The 20,635-nt window shown below is 40.1% G+C and overlaps 1 protein-coding gene across 1 annotated transcript; it reads left to right on the top strand.

The window, feature by feature from the left end:
• Window positions 1–16,516: 16,516 nt before the first annotated feature.
• On the top strand, window positions 16,517–17,393 carry LOC112093492. The gene is made up of 2 exons (XM_024172051.1): window positions 16,517–16,820; window positions 17,044–17,393. The coding sequence occupies exons 1-2, from the start codon at window positions 16,517–16,519 to the stop codon at window positions 17,391–17,393; spliced, it is 654 nt and encodes a 217-aa protein (XP_024027819.1).
• The last annotated feature ends 3,242 nt before the right edge of the window (window positions 17,394–20,635 follow it).

Raw genomic sequence — 20,635 nt, 5'->3', positions numbered from 1 at the left:
TTTGTGACGAATTACAAATTTTACAAACTTACAAAATTATACAATTACAAATACAATGTCAAAAGTAAATACATATTTACAAATTATAAATTTACAATTTAATTTGAAGCTGAAGGATCATCTTCAAAATTAAATGTTAATCAATTAAATTCATCGATCCATTCTTGGCTTGCCGGCGAAATTGTATCCTGTAGACATTGATCGGCCTGATCTCAATCCTTAATGCAAACCAAGACTTCAACAATATCCATTTGCAATGCATTCCGGTGTTCCTCAAGTATTCTTTCTGTCGTACTGAAGGCTTGTTCGGATGAAATAGTGGAGACTTAGATCGAAAATATATCTATTGCCAATCGAGTTAGGATTGGCCAAGTTAATGCCCGTGCCCTCCACCATTGAACTAATTCAAATGATTCTACCGTACCGTCGACTACTAAGCCTTCACTGAGGTACGCCATAAGCTCATTGAAGCTGCCGCTGCCGCTGCCACTTGTTGACGAAGATTCACTCCCAGCTTCTGTTTGAGTTGTCTTCTTCTTCTTCTTTAACCCGAAAAGATTCAAGAATGAATGTGGATTTTCATCTTGTTGTTGCATTTCCTGTACTCTAGGAGATACTCTAAACATAATCACATATTTACTATAGATCAAATATATTTTTTCCTTTATTATTGGATATTGGTCCGAACATTTGATGCCTAAAAATTCACCTAAGTTTTCTAAACCACTTTCTAAACCTTATAATTTTAATCTAGGATCAAAAATAGTACCTAAACCATATAACAAAGGCAACTTAGACCAATATTTTATAAATTTCTTTTTCATAAAATGGATAGGAACTGTTAAGATTGGGTCCTCCCTATATTCGCTAAATAAAATACTAATTCGTAAAAGTTCTCCTAAAGTTAAAGGTGATGTTGGGTAATATGTTCCACTAAGTTTTAGAGTCACTTCATGAAACCTACCTAAAAATTGATACAAAACTTCGGCAATTTGCGAATCATATGCGTCTATATGTCCTACTCCTACTTTTACACACATATAGTTTGTTATAGCATCCTTATAGGGAATGCATTGTTGAAGCATTATGTAAGTTGAGTTCCATCTTATAAGCATATCTAATGCTAATGCTCTAGGAGGTATATTTAATGCTTGTAAGAACCTAAATCAATCTTCTTGTCTTTGTTTACTACCTTGAATCCATGCAAGACTATCTCTAATTCTTTTAATGTGATTACCCATTTCTTTTAAACCGGTTTAACAATTAAATTAATTACGTGACATGCACAAAGTTGGTAGAAAATAGTACCGTCACCGAATAAACTTAAATCATTTTCAAAGAACTCAATTGCTTTTATATTAGCACTAGCATTATCTAATGTTATAGCCATTACTTTATCTCTTAATCTAAATTCATCAATTACATTTAAAATAGAATTATATATTAAATCCGCGCTATGTGATCATAGAACACATTTAAAACCTAATATTTTCTTATCTAAATCAAATCCTTTAAACTAATTCCGGTTACCGCTAAATAATCTTTATTGGCAATGGCAAACCAAATATCAGCTGTTAACGCAACGCACCGCTAGTCGAGTGTAAAAGGTTTATTAATGCTTCTTTTTCTTTTTTAAATAATTTTAATAAATCTTTCCTAAGAGTAGTTTTTGAAGTGAACTATGCATTAGGATTATGTACAACCTTAATATATCGTTGCCAATTAGGATGCTCTACAAAACTAAATGGTTGATCTAAAGCAGCTATCATTCGTGCAACTTCCATACGATCTACTTGTGGATCGTATTTCTAAGTAGTTAGACCACTGGTTGCGCGATCAAAAGATAATTGTGTTTGGCGGAGTTCGGATCCGCTGGATTGGCTAAGCTTTTGAAGACACTTTTCAGAGTGTCTTCTCCAGTGTGTGGTGCCGTGAATAGTGTCACATTGTAATTTAGATAAACAATATTTACACTGCGCTATATGTTTAGTATTACCTTCATTGTCAATCTCCTCAATTATGTCGAAGTGATCCCAAACTGTCGAGGTGCGCTTGCATTTCCTTTTCGAGGTTGCAACACTTGCAGACGCAGTCGCCCGGGCACTCGCCGCTTCTCCATGCCCACCACCATTGTGACCACCCCCTCCAGTACGTCTACCAGTGCTCGGATTAGTAGATTCCTGCGTAACAAATTCATTAGTGGGAAATTGCCCTTCTTTCACGTTGTGTTGGGTATCAACGAGAATACCACTATAACCAAAAGGATCCAATATAAAAAAATAAGAGCAATTTGAGAGAGAGAGCTTTACGATAATGTGATAGTTTTTAGAAAAATTATGATAGAGATTTGAGAGATTGAGAGAGATTGAGAGAGATTGAGAGAAATTGAATGGATTGGCTAAGCTTTTGAAGACACTTTTCAGAGTGTCTTCTCAAGTGTGTGGTGCCGTGAATAGTGTCACATTGTAATTTAGATAAACAATATTTACACTGAGCTATATGTTTAGTATTACCTTCATTGTCAATCTCCTCAATTATGTCGAAGTGATTCCAAACTGTCGAGGTGCGCTTGCATTTCCTTTTCGAGGTTGCAACACTTGCAGACGCAGTCGCACTGGCACTCGCCGCTTCTCCATGCCCACCACCATTGTGACCACGACCTCCAGTACGTCTACCAGTGCTCGGATTAGTAGATTCCTGCGTAACAAATTCATTAGTGGGAAATTGCCCTTCTTTCACATTGTGTTGGGTATCAACGAGAATACCACTATAACCAAAAGGATCCAATATAAAAAAATAAGAGCAATTTGAGAGAGAGAGCTTTACGATAATGTGATAGTTTTTAGAAAAATTATGATAGAGATTTGAGAGATTGAGAGAGATTGAGAGAGATTGAGAGAAATTGAAAGGGATTGAGAGAGTTTGAGTGAGAAAAATGTGTGGGGGATGGGGGGTATTTATAGGGAAATTTTTGGGTTAAAAAATTGATTTTTTTTCAAAAAATTTGGGGTGCAACAGCTACTTTAGGAATCGGCGGGTCGGGTTCGGGCAGCAACAGTAAAAAAACTAGCCGTTGGATGGGTTTTCGGGCATTCGGGCAAAATTTGGGTTTTCGGGTCGGGCACCAATGGGCATACTTTTGACCGTCTTTCGGGCAATACGGGTACTCGGGCGGTTGGGGCATTCGGGCAATTCGGACTTGTCCGGAAAAATTTTAAAAAAACTCCGGCGGACGACGGTTGACGGCACCTACATAGCGGCAAGCTCTAGCGTGGTGACCAAATTCGGGCTGCCCGAGCCCGACCCGAATTTCAACTTTAGACGGGCCGGCATATCGGCCTGCCCGCCGAGCCCAAAAAAATCGGGCAGCGGGCCTGCCCGCCGACCCAAAGTTCCACCAAATGTGGAGCCCAGTCCCTATTGTGCTACCAATGTTGGGACTCACTCACGGAGCCCTTAAAACATTTTCTGTTTGGTTAATCTAACTAGATGATCAATATTGGTTCATTTGCAGAAAGCTGGTAATTTTGAATTAAAATACCCATGCTAAATCCTGTCTTTTTCATCCCATTTTTTTTTTTGGATAGACTAGTGGGTGGGTGGGCAAGTGTGTATAATAATACTCACAAAGTCGAGATCAGGATCTTTGGAGCCACTTATTGGCGCCTCTCGAACTTCGGTCTCCAAAGCTTGCCATCTAGGTGGATCAAAGGTGGGGTGGATATTGGAATGAATATGGAGGTCGTTTATCGTTACCATATTCTCTAACATCTAGATCCTACAAGGGTATTCCATGGTGGTGGCGTTGATGTCTACAAAACTATATACGGTAGAGTGTGGAGCTCACTCGCCTCTATTCAAGCGGGGCTGAGAAAACTGAAAAGGCCATGTTTCCCTCGGGCTCTACTGGTTTCTCTTGTGCCGTCTCATTGCTAAACGCTTTGACGATAGTGCTTCGGATTTTTCTTTTATTTCTTTTTTTTTGGGCGCTATTGTATGTAAAAATGATGCTTTTTACTCGATTTAGGGTCCGTTTAAAAGATATATTCAAATTATGATTTTTAATTCTAACGTTTAAAATTTAAATTATTTTGTGAGAGAAAAACACTAGTAAAATTATTTGAGTTTAAGTATACAAAGCTTTCATCTTTTTTTTAGCATAAGTCCCGTTTTTAATCTGCTAATTATTTTTTTTCTTAGCCGTTTTTTTACGTGGCCATTGTGCTTTGGGTTTTCTGCACTTAGATTTTTCATCAATTGTAAAAGTCTTGTCAAAGAATTATGTGTGTGCTCAACTATTTATGTACTTATTTGGATGTCGGTACATTCTAAGACTTTGCATGTTTTATTCGAATTTATTAGTGTAACTGATTGTTTATCGTGATTATAATTTTTTTTGTAATTTGAGGTATGGACTAATATTAGTGTTTGTTTCACCTTCATTTATAATATATTCTTCCTTTTCAAATTGAATTTAATAAAATAAAATAAACCCCTACTAATATAAAAAGTGTGGGCATGCGGCGTCGATCTATCCATCCATACAATAATATAAAAAAGGTGAAGCAAAGTTGAATAGAAAATTAAAAAAATGTGAAGCAAGGTCGACCAATCATAAGTGATCTAAAAGAGAATGAGGAGTAATTTACAACGGAATCCACTTTTAAAAATCTACTTTAGAAATAGCCATTTTAATAATTGCAAAAGTATAACTAAATCATGAAAAATAATATATCCATTGATATGGAAAAGTCAAAATTTACATGTTTGGTTTCTTGTTTTTGGATGGTCGGTTCATTAAGTTATAACACAAAGAAATGGTCATTTTTCATGCAAAAGGAACATAGAGCACCAGCTAAGAAAGAAGAGAGAAAAAAAAAACTCACCAAAGTGAGGAAAAATAAGATTTAAACGGAAATCGATGGAATTACCGAGAAATAGCGTCACCGAAGCTTGTTCTTCATTCTCTAAGGTGAGATTTTAAATTTTTCCTCTCATTTCTTCACCTTGGCTGCCGTGGAAGTCTAGGGAAAGCACGAAGAAATTTTCACTTAACAATGGTGATTTGCTTGTAATGGTTAAGGAACTTGAAATATAGTGAATTAAGGATAAATTCTAAGTTATTGAACTTTTCTTTCTAGCAATTTTTGGTATGGAGAATTTTTATGAAAATATGAAGAAACCCTAGAATTATGATGATGTTGATGGTGTAATTGAAGGAGAAAGAATGCGAATTGTGTTTGATGGTGGAAATAATGGATAAAACGAGCTAAAGTTAGCTCGGGAAACCTAGAAAAGTAGGCGGAACTTTGCCGAAATTTAGTTTAAGCATTTTGAACTAAACCGGTTTTCAAAAGGAATAAGGGATTAAGGTGTGAAAAGTAAGTCGATTCGATAATCGGAGATGTACATAAACCTGACACAATGAGAATTTGCAATTTCGGACCAAAACTGAAAACTAGGCCCATAACTGAGAAAGGTGCACGAGTTTGGTGCACATTGTTGAGATAGGAAATATTTTGGGATTGAATACTAACATAGAGATTGTAGACCTTTTCAAATTAAATTTATTGTAATTATTGATCTTAGATTTTGAATCTAGATTTTGAATCTAACGATTGGAAATTTATGCAATAGGATCGATTAACTATCGAAGTCGGAAAGCATCAAGTGAGACAAATGACGCAACATTAGCAAAATTTCTGTAAGTATCAGTAGTTTCTTTTGTCTACGACGTGAATAAACTTATTTCTCTATGTTGCTCAATCCGAGCATGTTGTAGACTAAATGTATGCTAGGATGTGAAAGATGTTTCTTGAATGCTAGAAGTGTTATTATGCACGTATTTACAAGACTTAAGTAGCAGTAGAACTTATTTCTGTGAAAAGTAAGTATCGATGTTAAGTCGAGGTCAAGCTAAAAGAATAAGTTAAACTTTAACGAAAAGTCAATTTTATGATAAATTGCTCAAAAGTGCACAAAGTCATAAGATTTAACCAAAGTTGCTGACTTAATGAAAAAGTTGACAAACGGTAAGAAATCAAACATCATGTTTGTACCAGCCTTCGAAGGAAAGGTTATTATGATTATGAAAGAAATGAAACTGTGACTGAGTTAGATTGGTTAGCTACCCCACTCCTCACTAGTTATGCGCGCTATGGTACAACATGATAGAGCCCCTAAGAAGTAAAAGACAAGAAAATGAAAAAAAATAAAGCCGTTCCATATAAGGGTATGGTATTCGTAAAGAATAATGAAAAGAAAGAAAAACACAATATGAATATCGTTCAGAACATGAGAATACAACGTGACTGACTAAAAGAGACAAAAGCTGAACAAAGTATGTAATGAAAGAAGAAGAACATAAGCGATATACGTTCTAGAAGTACAGAATGTCTTAGGATATATGACATGAATGCATATATGGGTATGCATAATTATTACATTTATTATGACCTACTGTTACTTACTGAGCGCAAGCTCATTAAGTTTGTTCGTGTTGTAGGAAGCTCGGGTAAGGCACTGGCTCCCTGAAATTTGTTGTTGGGCATGCAGAGAGGATGTAACAATGGAGTGTGGGCAAGTGGGTGATGGACACATTACGGATTTAAAGACGCTGCAAAATTTGTGTATAATGTAAATAAGAACTATGGATGTAAAATTATCCTGATTATGTAGTAAATGTGAAGTTTATGAGACTTTCGAGTTATGTTTTGTAAACTTAAGTACGAGGTATATATGTTCGAGTACCTAAAAGGCTACTATGATAATAGCCTATGAATGTTGATTGCATGAGAAGAATAGTTTGGTGCGTGATCAAATTTAGGAACTGATCTTAAAGTTTTATTATGACAAAGTATACATATATACCGTTTATCTTACCATAATAAGAAAGGAAAAAAAAGAGAAAAAAAATGGGCATGAATTTTAGTAGTTTATATCATTCTAGAGGAATAGAGGTTAGAAAATGGGTTCAGTATAAACGTAAAATGATGATCAAAAGTTAGAGTCGTCACAGATATTTATTTTATATATTAGGACAAACATTTTTCATTGATTAAGTGAATTACTTTGTTGATCAAAATTATCTACCAATATTAACCATAATTTTGGCCACGTTCTGTAAAAGGAAAATAAACAGAGAGGGTTGCTTTATAAAAAGGTTTTAATTTTCAACAGAATATAGATGTTAATTGGCAAACATTTGCGCTAAATCTTTTTTTCTTTTTCGCAAATTGGATTTGCCCTAAACTTGCACGCACATCTTTGATGCTCCAAGCTCAATCTCAGTCTCAAGCAATTAAACATAAAATTGATTCTCATCCTAAATTTTGATATGTGAACATGCCATTATAGTACTACCAACTATATACGTTTTGTAACCTACGTTGTCATTTACTTTGAGGTAGAATAACAATATTCATCACAGTTTGTTTTGCTTTTTCTTCCTTTTCTGTACTCTTGCTTGTTTTTCTTTCCTTTTTTTTTTTTGTTTCCTTTAATAAAAATAAAAATAATTTGGTATGCTCAAACTTTGATATACCATTGCTAAAGGTGAAAGTTCGGGCTGCCGAGCCCGAGTTTGGGGGCTTGAATAGAAATTACCGGCCGGGCATGGGAGAGGGACGATCCGAAATTTTATAAAGATATTTTTAAAAAAAATCTTAAAAAAGAGGATATTAAAAAAGAGGATATGTGGCTTGGCCGGGCCCAGACCAACTGTGGCGGGCCTTGAGGCGGTCCGTTTTGTCCAACCTGAACTTACAGCTCTAATCATTGCACAAAAATGAATAGTTAGTACACTTACTATTTGAAGATGGTCACTTGACAACGTCTGAAAATTTTGCATATTAGAGACTGGGAATTTCTCATCTTGAAAGTCCATTTTTGTGTTACAATGAGAAAATTCGACCCAATATTTTACATGAAAGGTCTTTCTTGTTATCATGATTTTTTTTTTTTTTTAATAAAAAAAGAGCTGGATTTTGTCCTTCAATATCTACCGTTCACGTGTCAAGTCGAATAAACTAAATTAAGGATCAACACTTACAAAAGGATAGAATGACCAAAAGCTAGAAAATGACTTAGGCCTTAGATAATCTCAGAATGACTTTAGCTACCACAAGTTGACTACATAACAAAGTATAGGAGAGTTAACTGCTCCCAAAAATATTCTGAAAATATTTCGTCAGAACCTTACGTTCCAAAAATGAAAGGAAAGTGCAATTTATGATTGAGCTATCTTGATCTTTTAGGATACGAATTCTATAAGAAAAGTTGACTAGATTCAAGATAAGGAAAGAATATTCAATTTCAAATATATAATCGTACTCAATTTCAAAGCACAAAACTAAGTAGCATTCAATGTTTACTATGAAAGGAAGCTTTTCCTCAACCCTAAGAGGATTTTTCACACTATAGTTTCCTCATTCAGACCCATCTCTCTACACTTATAGCTAAAATCTTCAGTAAAAATATTGGCATAGCTCTTAACAATAAGATGAACCACTACAAATTCATGTGTCTCTTTATTCATAGTAGAAGAAACTATAAATTGGCGTAGCTCTTTTCATCACTCATACGATAAATCAATCTTAGGCATCAGGTCCAACATCAAACAATGTCATCTATTTTAGTCATTAAGCCCAATACAAATCGGTGTGGAGTTTACCCTCTACAACAAGTAAAGAAATGGAATAAGAAAAAGAAGAAGAAGAAATGGAATAAAATTAAGATCAAATTTAATTTTTGTTTTTTTTGTTAGTAAAGAAATGGTATAAAATTGAACAAACATATTTCTAATTCTTATGTTTACATAACACTGTTACACATCATGAAATCTTCTTCTGTTTTTTTTTTTTTTTTTTGGTTGTGCTTTAGACGAAATCATGAAATTCTTTTAAGGCAACGAGGAAATAAGTAATTAAGTTCCTTAATTAGAAGATACTCATTTTGAGGAAATATTTGGTGGGACTTTAAGTTCCAATTATCGATATTAATTCTTTCCTAGTTATCTATCTGTGTTTGGCAATTTGATCGTCCAGTAAAAATAAATCTGGCGGTCATTTTATATAGTAATCATTGTTATTTTGCTTTCTATTTCTCAATTTACTTGGTAAAAGGAGAATTCTATTCTTCTCGTCCACTTTCTTTTATTAGGCACGTTCTTTTATTTTCTTTCCCTGCTTTTCGTCCTTTTCTTTCCAATTCAGTCCCCAAGCACGAGCTAAGGTTGTTCATGGGCAGGTTAATCGGGTGCGGGCGAGTCAGCAGGTAAGGCTTTCTCAAAATTAACGGTGGATAGAAAAATTTTGAGTTAATTTTGTGGCCCTTTATCTTGAAATTTTTCCCTCATACAAAATTATTATTGCGTATGAAAATACCTGTATAGTTGTTTTCTGTTAAGAAGACAATTTGTTTTTTTTATTTTTTTCAACAAGCTTATATCATTAACGGCAAAAATTAATAAACATGAGACTAATACAAATAGAAAAAGCAAAAGATGAATTTTTAAATAGAAAACGACAAGAAAAATTGAAAATGACAACTTGACAAGAACCATTATAATGGGAATCAGACTAAATGGTAAAACAAAATAATCTCTACAAAAAAGAATTGAAATTAATTTAAATGAGAAGGAAATCGTTAACTACAAACAGCTTGTTCATTTACATTTTTTGAGTTAGAGTGACTTGAGTTCAGATCTTAATTTAATTAAAGTGTATTTGAGTAGAATTTGAGTTAAGACTCTAATTTGAGTTTGTGTTTAGACGTGCACATATTGAGTTATGGTTTGAATTGAGAATCTATTTGAGTTTGTGTTTGGGTGGGTCAAAACTTAAATTTATATTTGAATAGTATTTTAATAAAAACTCAATGGTGATGAAAAATTTTAATAGGGTATGAGTGAGGTTTTATTCATCTATTCGTTGTGAACGCATAAAAAAAATCAGCTCAATCAAAATTAAAACGAAAAAGTAATGACGTTTTTAAGAATAGAAAAAATATTGATCATTAACTTGAGTTTGAGTTTAAGAACTTGAGTTAAAGGGGAACTTGAACTCAGATTTTAGCCCCAAACTCAAGTGAAAACTCAACTTCAAACTCAAATTTTATAAAAGAACATGAACTTAAATAAAATTGTAACTTGAGTTCAAATTTTTTATGAGTTTAAGTGCAAATGAACAAGCTTAAAATTATTTGAGCAACATAGAACGTTCTAGAAACAACAATAAATCTCATAGCAGATTGCCAAATTATTATATCACCGGAAACAATAATAAATCTTTAGTGAAAACTCATATTTTAGCCCCAAACTCAAGTGAAAACTCAAGTTCAAACTCAAATTTTATAAAAAAACATGAACTTAAATAAAATTGTAACTTGAGTTCAAATTTTTTATGAGTTTGAATGCAAATGAACAAGCTTAAAACTATTCGAGCAACATAGCAACATAGAACGTTCTAGAAACAACAATAAATCTCATAGCAGATTGCCAAATTATTATATCACCGGAAACAACAATAAATCTCTAGTGAAAACTCAGATTTTTACCTCAAACTCAAATTTTATAAAAGAACATGAACTTAAATAAAATTGTAACTTGAGTTAAAAATTTTTATGAGTTTGAGTGCAAATGAACAAGCTTAAAATTATTCGAGCAACATAGAATGTTCTAGAAACAACAATAAATCTCATAGTAGATTGTCAAATTATTATATCACCGGAAACAACAATAAATCTCTACAAATAATCCATCTAACAAATCAATACAACTGAAAATAAAAGATTAGCCAAATAATAATAATAATAATAATAATAATAACTGAAAATAAAGGAAACAAAATAATACTGAAAATTGAGGAAGAGACTCCCAAAACTTGAAAACTGAAAAGTAGCTTTGTTTTTTTTTAACTTTCCAGTTCCATGAAAAGAATAATAAAATATAATACTCACACTTAAGAAAAATCAAAGGAATTAAAAGGAATGTATATGTAAAAATTATTGGCGGCTGGGCGGGTTTTATAAAACCCGTTACCCAAAAATGGCCTGGCTGCCAGCTAATTAAAGGAAGTGGGTGCGTAGAAAAATCGTCAAAAAACAGGATGATCATGTGGACCTGTTTTAACGGGTGGGTGGGGGCGGGGCAACTGGTTTGGATGGATTGACGGGTGTAATGAACACCCTAGTCAAATCTCAAGTGCCTTCGTCTTCTCTACTTTCTTCACATAAAGATGAAATGCTTTTATTGTGTGAGAAAATATGAGTGACATGTGGAATGAAAACAGCGTGACACGTGACCCTGCTTTCCCTCAAAAGATAACAACCCTCGATGCTTGAAGCTCGCTTCCTCTCTACGCCGCAAAGAAAGGCCCAACTCAGGACATCGACTAGTTGTGCCGTCGAACTTATGGCATCGATTCTTCTGGAAAGGGTCGATTGCCAGAAAGGACATAAGGTCTACACAGCACAGACGACGAGGGGAATAGTCTTCAGAAATGAGCATGACATCACAAGTTGCGTCTAGGGATGGGAGACGTCTGCAGCACATGCATTAATTGTAATCCCCTAAACCGCCCTACAGTGGGCAGTGAAGGATTACAGGAATCCACAAAGCCGTAATGGAAGACCAATTGGCTGAGTGAATAGTCCAAAAGGTGATTAGTGGGCTACGATCTAGGCCTAGAAAGATAGGCCACTTGAGTACTTCTACTTACGAAGGAAAACCACCCCCGAAGGAAGCTTGGGCTATAAAAGGGGCAAAGCCCCATACACGAAGGGGATGGATTTCTCGAGTATTGAATAAAAGAGAGAATATACGTGCATGTAAATTGTAAAAGTCCCAAGAGAAATACAATACACAAGTGGATGTAGCCCTTCATTAACAGAGTGAACCACTATAAATTTCGTGTGTCCTCTCATTCAAGCATTATTCTCGTGCTTCCAAAAATACAACAAACACTTCATAGCATAATTTCAAATATACAGTTAATTTCCAGTCGGTAACCCAACGAGATACTAGTGGGTAACCCGGCATATTTCTGTTGACAAAATTCAGTTGTCAACAATTGGCGACTCCACTGGGGAGCGAACCTAGAATCTCTTGTTCATACGTTTGACCCCCGACAACAAAGAAGTAGTCAGCAACCATGCCTCCAAGAAAAAGAGATGTGGCCACCAATCAAGGCAACCAGATGGAGGAAACCACCACACATCCGGTGAATGACGGGATTGAAGAAAACAACCTCCGGTTAGGAATGAAGTTCCACCCCTAGACGTGCCGTGACCTGACCCATTACAAATGCAAGCCCAGCTCACCACTCTGACTGACCTGGTGCGGGGGCTGATGACTGTCGTTGAGCGATTGGATGAAAGAAACTCGATGTCGCCTCTAGAAGACGCCCCGAGACCGCTAGAAGCTGCCGTGGCTGGAAACCATAACCCCGGTGACCACCAAGATATCCCAAAAGGAATCGGGGACTGTGAGAATCTTAGAGGTGATCCCAGGCCTCGGCCTTCCTAATCCGCCGGCAGTCGTCTAAAGGCCGCCGGACTCCAGGCTCCTGAGAACCAAATAGCTAGAGGCCTGGGAAACCCCAAAGTGCCACCTCAGAACCCATGCAGAAACCTTCCAGGAGATGCGGGGTTGGTGCAAGTGGGCAGACGGGCAAGAGGCGAACCCAACGCACAAAGGGCAGAGGCGTCGAGAGGAGCCGGTTCAACAATCTCTACGGAGGAGGCACTAGCCATCATGGAGTGCATGGCCAGCCTAGAGCAAAAGCTCACAAGCGATGTCGCCGGCCTAAAGAAAAATATAGGGTGAGTGACCGAGGTGGTGAACGTTGACATCACACCTAGCCGGATGCACGACCACCCGTTTATCACGAAAATTATGGCACCACCTCTCCCTGATAAGTACAGGTCACCGTCGATCCCATCATATGATGGCAGAGGGGATCCCAACGATCACCTAGAAATGTACATGGGGCACATGCTCTTGCATGGATATGCTGATGAGATCATGTGTCGAGCCTTCTGAAACCATCTAACAGACTCTGCCCGGAGATGGCTTCGAATGCTAAAGCCAAACTCCATCTCAAGCTGAGATGAGTTGAAGGAAGCATTTTCTCTCCAGTTTATGGGAGTGAAGAAATATGTCCCTCCAAAGCAGAATTTGACAACGATATACCAGAATCCAAACGAGTCGTTAAAAGAGTGGCTCGCGAGGTATGGGGAAGCTATCGCCTTGACAACGGATATAACCGACAGAGAGGCCTTGATGGGGGCGTTATCTAGCATGACAAAAATTACCCCCTTCAAGAGAGAGTTGAATCGGAAGCCCCCATCCAGTTACAAAGAATTCCTTGCACGAGTGCAAGGGTACATCAACACCGAGGAAGCAGATGCAAATGACCCCGAGCACAGGTCCAACAAAAACAAAGGGACTGAACAAGGGTCGATGGCAGAAAAGTAGGATGGAAAGAAACGACGAGGCGGAGGAAGCGGGGACAAGCAGCCTGCTTCGGCGTCGAACACTCCAGAAGCTAAAAAGTTGAGATAAGAGGAGAACCACAAGCCTCGACCGTTTCAAAGGTATGATTCCTACCATGAATTAACAGTAGGTGTCGAGGAAGTGTTTAATCAGGTAGATCGTGGGAACTTACTGCGCCGCCCAGAGCCGATGAGGTCAGATCCCAGCCAAAGGAACCAGAAAAAATATTGTCAGTTCCACGGCGACGTCGGCCACCACACCAATGATTGCCCCGATCTTAAAGATAAGATAGAAAAGGTAATCCGTGAGGGAAGGCTGCAGGAGTTCAAGGCCGAGCGGAGACCAAGAAACGATGGCCACGGCGATCAAAATGACGGTCGACGCCGAGAGGAGAACCAGTGACCAGAGGACTGAGAACCTGTCGACGTCATACGAACTGTACTCGGTGGTCCGTATATTGGAGGAGACTCGAGGAGATCTCAAAAAGACTACGCCCACAAAGCCAGAGGGGTGTACGAGGAAAGGTTCTGGAGTGTCTCCGCCACGAAAGCAACAAGGCTCAGCAGCGCTGACATAGCGTTTAATGAGGACGACGCCGACGGGGTTCACTTCCCCCACAACGACGGCTTGGTGGTAGAAGCCAAATCACACCATATGCCGAATCCTGGTCGACAATGGGAGCTCAGTAGACCTCCTATACTCCGACTGCTGAGAAACGATGGGTATCCCAAAGGAGCAATTAGAAAAAACCTCCAGGCCACTGTACGGTTTCACTGGGGACTCTGTCATCCCTCAGGGGACAATCTGGCTGCCTATAACCGCCGGGGAGAAACCTCGGCAAGCCACTATAATGGCCAATTTTGTGGTGATAAAGGAAGGCTCCCAATACAATGCCGTCATTGGGAGGCTGACCTTTTAGGCGTTAAAGGTAATAACCTCTATCAACCACCAGAAGGTTAAATTCCCTACCCCAAACGGTGTAGGTGAAATAAAGAGCAACTAGTATAAGGCTAGGGTTGCGTATTCTGATGCCTTGCGCGAATATGACCAGCCAGGGAGGCAGGAGGCAAGAATGGTCTATCAAGGCACCAGTGAGGACATAGACCGCAGGGTCCAAGAGGAGGCCGCATGGTCTCAACCTGTTGAGCAATTGGTGGAGATCCGAGTCGACGAGGACGAGCCAACCAGAGTGCTGAAAATAGGTTCTGACTTAATCCCATCACTTAGGGCGGAAGTCAAGAGCTTCCTCAAGAAGAACTTGGATGTCTTCGCCTGGAATCATGCAGACATGGAAGAGATCAACCCAGAAGTCATATGTCATTCTCTGAATATCGACCCCTCATATCCCCCCAAACGCCAGAAGCGCCGACCGATGAACCCGGAGAGGTATGAGGCATTGAAAGAAGAGGTCGATAAGTTAATCAACAATGATTTCATTAGAGAGGCCCATTACCCATTATGGGTCTCAAACCCCATTTTGGTGGTCAAACCTAACGGAACATGGAGAACATGCGTCGACTTCAGTGACCTTAACAAAGCATGCCCAAATGATGGTTTCCTGCTCCCTCGAATAGACCAAATGGTCGACGCCACTGCAAGGCATGAGATGCTGAGTTTTATGGATGCCTACTCCGGATACAACCAGATCCTCATGCATCCAACCGACGAGGAGCACACATCCTTCATAATCGATAGAGGTCTCTACTGCTACAAAGTGATGCCTTTTGGCTTGAAGAACGCAGGGGCTACATACCAAAGGCTCGTGAATAAAATGTTTACTCAACTGGTCGACAAAACAATGGAAGTTTACGTCGACGATATGCTTGTAAAGAGTGCCAAGGCCACCCAGCACGTTGATCAGTTGGGAGAAATGTTTGGCGTATTGAGAAAATACCACATGAAACTAAACCCCCTGAAATGCGCCTTTGGAGTTGGATCAGGGAAATTCCTTAGTTTCATGGTTAGTAACCGGGGGACAGAGGCTAACCCTAAAAAGATAAAAGCCTTGCAGGATATGAGGTCTCCAACTAAACCAAAAGATGTGCAAAGGTTGACAGGGTGTGTCACTGCTCTGAATAGATTCATATCAAAGGCAACAGATAAGTGCGTTCCCTTCTTCGATGCTTTAAAAGAAAGTAAGCATTTTGAATGAACACCACAATGTGAAGAGGCCTTTCAAAAATTAAAGGAGCACCTGGGCAGGGCCCCGATCCTATCAAAACCCATCCCTGATGAGGAGCTGAGCCTATACCTCTCCGTGTCACAACACGCCGTGAGCTCCATGCTAATAATAGAGGAAGAAAGGGTCCAGCTGTCAGTCTACTATGTAAGCAAAAGACTCCTCGACGCCGAGTCAAGGTACACTGAAATGGAACAACTAGCCCTCGCCCTGATGGTAGCCTCAAAAAGCTTCGACATTATTTTCAATCTCACACAATACGGGTTCTTACAAACCACCCGTTAAGACAAGTGTTGCAAAAGCCCGAAACTTCTGGTCGACTTCTCAAATGGTTGGTGGAGTTAAGCTAGTTCGACATTAAGTATGTACCGAGAGCAGCAATCAAGGGGCAGGCGCTGGCTGATTTTCTGGCCGAGTTCTCTCATAGATCGACTCTCGCCACACGCGAAGAAGTTGAGACGACGAAGTGGAGGCTCTACGTGGATGGAGCGTCGAGTGAAAATGGGTCAGGAGCCAGCGTCTTGTTGATCAGCCCGGAAGGCCACAAGATTACTTCGGCGTTACGATTTAAATTTAAGGCGCCGAATAATGAAGCTGAGTACGAGGCGCTGATTGCAGGACTACGATTGGTGAGTCACTTGAAAGTCGAGAGGCTCAGCATCTTCAGCGACTCTGAACTGGTCGTTGGACAAGTAAATGAGGAATACCAAGCGTGAGGTGAAAAAATGGGTGCGTACTTAAGAAAGGTAAAGGAATAGCTCGTTAAGTTTAAAAGCTATGAAATACTTCAAATACCACGAGCTGAGAACACCAATGCTGATGCCTTGGCAAAGCTAGCATTGTCAATGGATTCCGACATACTAGGAATCGTTCCTATCGAAGAACTGGAACGGCCGACCATTGAGGAAAAAATAAAGGCCTTGACCATCCAGACGGACGAGGGTTGGATGACGCCACTTATCCAATATCTAACAGATGCAAAGCTGCCAAATGATAAAGGTGAGGCTAGACGAATCAGATATAGAGCCAATAGGTACCTATTATACGACGGCTTGCTTTACCGACGAGGTTATTCCACGCCTTTGCAGCGGTGCCTAAACGATAGTGAAGCCCAGGAGGTCCTCCGGGAAATTCATGAAGGAGTATGCGGTAATCACACTGGGGGCAGTCTTTAGCTCTTAAGGTTTTAAGGCAGGGGTACTATTGGCCTACGCTTAAAAAAGACGCGTTCCAATACGCTTGACTCTGCGATAAGTGCCAAAAATATGCCACAATCCTTAGAGCACCCCCAGAAAACCTAACCCCATTCTTAGTCCATGGCCCTTTGCCAAATGGGGAGTCGACCTGATCAGGCCCTTACATTTCGCACCAGGAGGCTTTAAGTTCGCCATCGTCGCAATAGACTACTACACTAAATGGATAGAGGCAAAGGCTCTAACAACGACCATGGAAGTAGCTTGCACCAACTTCATGCAGAACAACATCGTGTGCAGATTCAGGGTCCCACACTCAATAGTATCTGACAATGGGAAACAATTCGATAATGTCTCAACACGCAGATTCTGCAGCAGCTTAGGTATTCGAAAAGACTTCTCGGCGCCAATACATCCACAGTCCAATGGTCAAGTCGAGGCTGTCAACAAAATATTGAAGTATACCCTAAAGAAGAAGCTCGATGATTTAAGGGGGAGATGGGCAGAAGAACTTCTGAAGGTCCTGTAGGCATATAGAATGACAAGTCGAACCACCACGGGTGAAACACCCTTCTCCATGGCATATGGCGTCGAGGCGGTACTCCCCATAGAAATTGAGACGCCGACTCTAAGAACTGTTGTCTACAATGACGACAGTAATGCAGAAGCCATGAATGGAGAACTCGACCTGTTAGAAGAAAAAAGACTCGACTCCCAACTATGCCTTGCCGCTTATCAGCAAAGGGCAGTACAGTATTACAACAAGAGAGTTAAATAAAGAAGGTTCATCCTAGGAGAACTAGTATTAAAAAGGGTGACGCAGAGTACGAAACCCAAAAATACTAGTCCTCTGGGCCCAACTTGGGAAGGACCCTACCGAATAAGGGAAGTGTTGCGTCCTGACACCTACATTTTGGAAAGCCTCGCCGTCAAACGAATTCAACATCCATGGAATGCAGAACAGCTAAGGCTGTACTACCAATAGTGTATGTAACTCTTATGCATCTTAATTGTATTTTTTGGCAATTTAAATAAACTGATGTTTGTAAAAATATTGTTCAAAAATAAGAAAGGAGTTTACCCCTTAATAACATGTCTGCTTAAAAAACCAAGGTATATTAAACAGACATGGGGGGCAGTAAGGGGTCTATAGAAGACGACGACCCCAATGGGTAAAGTTAACATCGTCTCCTCCAAGGAGGAGAGGCGAACACTTAGAAAATTTTACAGAATTTTCTAAAACGACGACCCCAAGGGGTAAAGTTAACGTCGTCTCCTCCAAGGAGGAGAGGCGAACACTTAGAAAAGTTTACGAAATTTTCTAAAACGACGACCCCAAGGGGTAAAGTTAACGTCATCTCCTCCAAGGAGGAGAGGCGAACACTTAGCAAATTTTACAGAATTTTCTAAGACAACAACCCCAAGGGGTAATGAAAGTGGCGAACAATTATTAAATCTGCTACAAAAACAAATAAAATGAAAGGAAATTCCAATATTATATAAAATGTATAAACATATAACACTACAAAAAAGAAAGAAAAACCCTAAGCATCGCCGCCAGCCACCGAGTCATCACCATCGCCAGGAGGGGAAGAATTACAATCGTCAGCAGGAGGAAGAGGAATATAAAAGAAGCTCAAATCCCACTCGGGATGCTTTTGTTTGATCAGATCGACAATTTGTTGTCCAGCAGACTGAAAGTCCTTGGTGCGAATGTCGATGAGCTCCGGAGAAGCCTTGAACTCCTCAATAATCTCTGCGCGCTTGGCGTCGAGCATTGTTGAGGCCTCGGCTTCAGCTTCCTTCTTCCCTTAAGCTTTTCCCTTGGCCAAGCACTTCTTCACAGCCTCAGTAGCTTCAGCTGATTTCTTCTCATAAGCTTCCGCTCGTTTTGTAAGATCTTCAACCGCAGCCTTCAAACTGGCCAACTCATTTTTAAGACTCGGTAGTTTGGCCAGTTCCCCTTCCAAACTCGCCAGCTTGGCCACGGCCATGTCCCTATCCTCGACGGCAGACGAGCACTTTTCCTTGGCAGCGTCGAGAAGAGATGTAAGCTTGGCTTCCAGGCTGTGCATCTCCTTACCACGTTCCTCAACCTTGACTAGATCAATGAAATTGAGAATGGCAAGGACTAGGCCTTGAGAAATTGGAAGTCAGAAAATAAAGATGCGAATGATGAATCTAAAAATAAAAAAAAGCACGGTCGAAGCTTACATGAATCTGGAAGGAAATCTGCCTGCGCTGACAATCCACCAGAGAAGACTGAGCAGTGGAGATCCAGTGTGGCTCAAGGAATGATTCATATAAGGCTTGGAAGACGAGGGAGAAACGGGGAGGAAGCTTCAGCATGGCCCCAATCTCGGTGTCAGAAATGTCCGAGACTTGGAAATTGGAATCAATGATTTTTGCACCCGGCATAAGCACGCGTTCCTTAGGCGCTGAAGGAATTCCAGCAATGTCGGGGATTGGAACTGCCAGCATCTAAGTCTCGATCACCGGCACTTTCTCTTTGCGCCCTTTTTTGGGCGCAAGAGCTTCCACCCCTGACCCCAAAGAAACCTCCGCGGTTTTCCTTCTCTTCGGCGCCGGGGAAGAGGTGATGGCTTTCTCTTTTCCTTTAGATTGAGGCGGCGGGCCAGGCTGAGGCTGCTGGTTGCCAGGGAGCTGAATCCTCAAAGAAGCCATTTCTGTACAAATGACCAGTCAGAATGCAGTCAACGTACAGTTATGCCAAATAAGATTAAGGGAAGCGTCGAGCCCAAGAGTTTACCTTTGTCGCTTAGATGAATATTCACGGACGGAGGGAAGATCAGAAGGGTCTGGAAGGTCAAGAATCAACCATGCCTCTCTAAGGTTGGACTCGGTCAAGAGGGTGTCGATATGGCGAGCCTTCTCCGAGTACAAAAATGCCTTTACAACCCTCGCCATTCTGTTCCCAGCGAGCTTCGGCCGATCGTGGCTGACTACAGGATAAAAGAACTGTCAGCGCTATAAAAAAAAGAGAGAGAGAAGAGAGGGAAAGGGATAGAAATGAAGTGTCAAATTCTCACCCATATTCCCAAACGACATTTGTACCTTCCTTCGGCGGGGCATACGGTCGTCGGGGTGAAAATTAAAGGGCTCCCGTATCATGAAAAACATGGGTTTCCACCCATGTGACGACGAGGGAATATCTCGTATCAGCGTACAAAGCCTAGGCTTAGATCGCCCATGCCTACTCAAAAAATACCACCCCTCGCATTTGGTGACGTGGCATAATCTATACATAAACATAAATTCATCCAGTGGTAGGTCCATATCAAACCGCTGGCTCTAAAAAACCTAGGCGCCGGCAAAACAATACCAAAAATTCGGCGCCAATTGGGCATGAGAGATACCATAAAAATGGCAGTAGTCTTTAACGAATGGATGAACGGGTAAGGTCATCCCTGTCGTAACAGCCCGAGTATATACGGGGAGATATCTGGTAGGTCCTAAAATGTACATCCGGGAGGAGGTACTCAAATTACCTCCCGTCGATCTAACCTTCTTTAACAGCCCAAATAATGTCTTTACTTCAGACCTTCAACGCCACGACATCGGCCGTAAAAAATGGCCTGTCTGGGTCTCTGCTCGTAGCAGCCAAGGGGGCATCCACCACTGAAGTGGCGACCCCACATACGCTGCCTCCCATGAAAGGAATCTTATTAACTTTTTCTTCCATCATACGGTCGACGCTGTCAAACTCATCGTCGAAACCCTCGCTTGGTCGGCCCATGTATTTTTCTATTT

Source organism: Morus notabilis, unplaced genomic scaffold (genome assembly GCF_000414095.1).
Source record: "Morus notabilis unplaced genomic scaffold, ASM41409v2 Scaffold702, whole genome shotgun sequence".
Taxonomy (NCBI): domain Eukaryota; kingdom Viridiplantae; phylum Streptophyta; class Magnoliopsida; order Rosales; family Moraceae; genus Morus; species Morus notabilis.
Note: the sequence above shows the minus strand (reverse complement) of the source record. Positions and strands in the feature narration are given on the sequence as shown.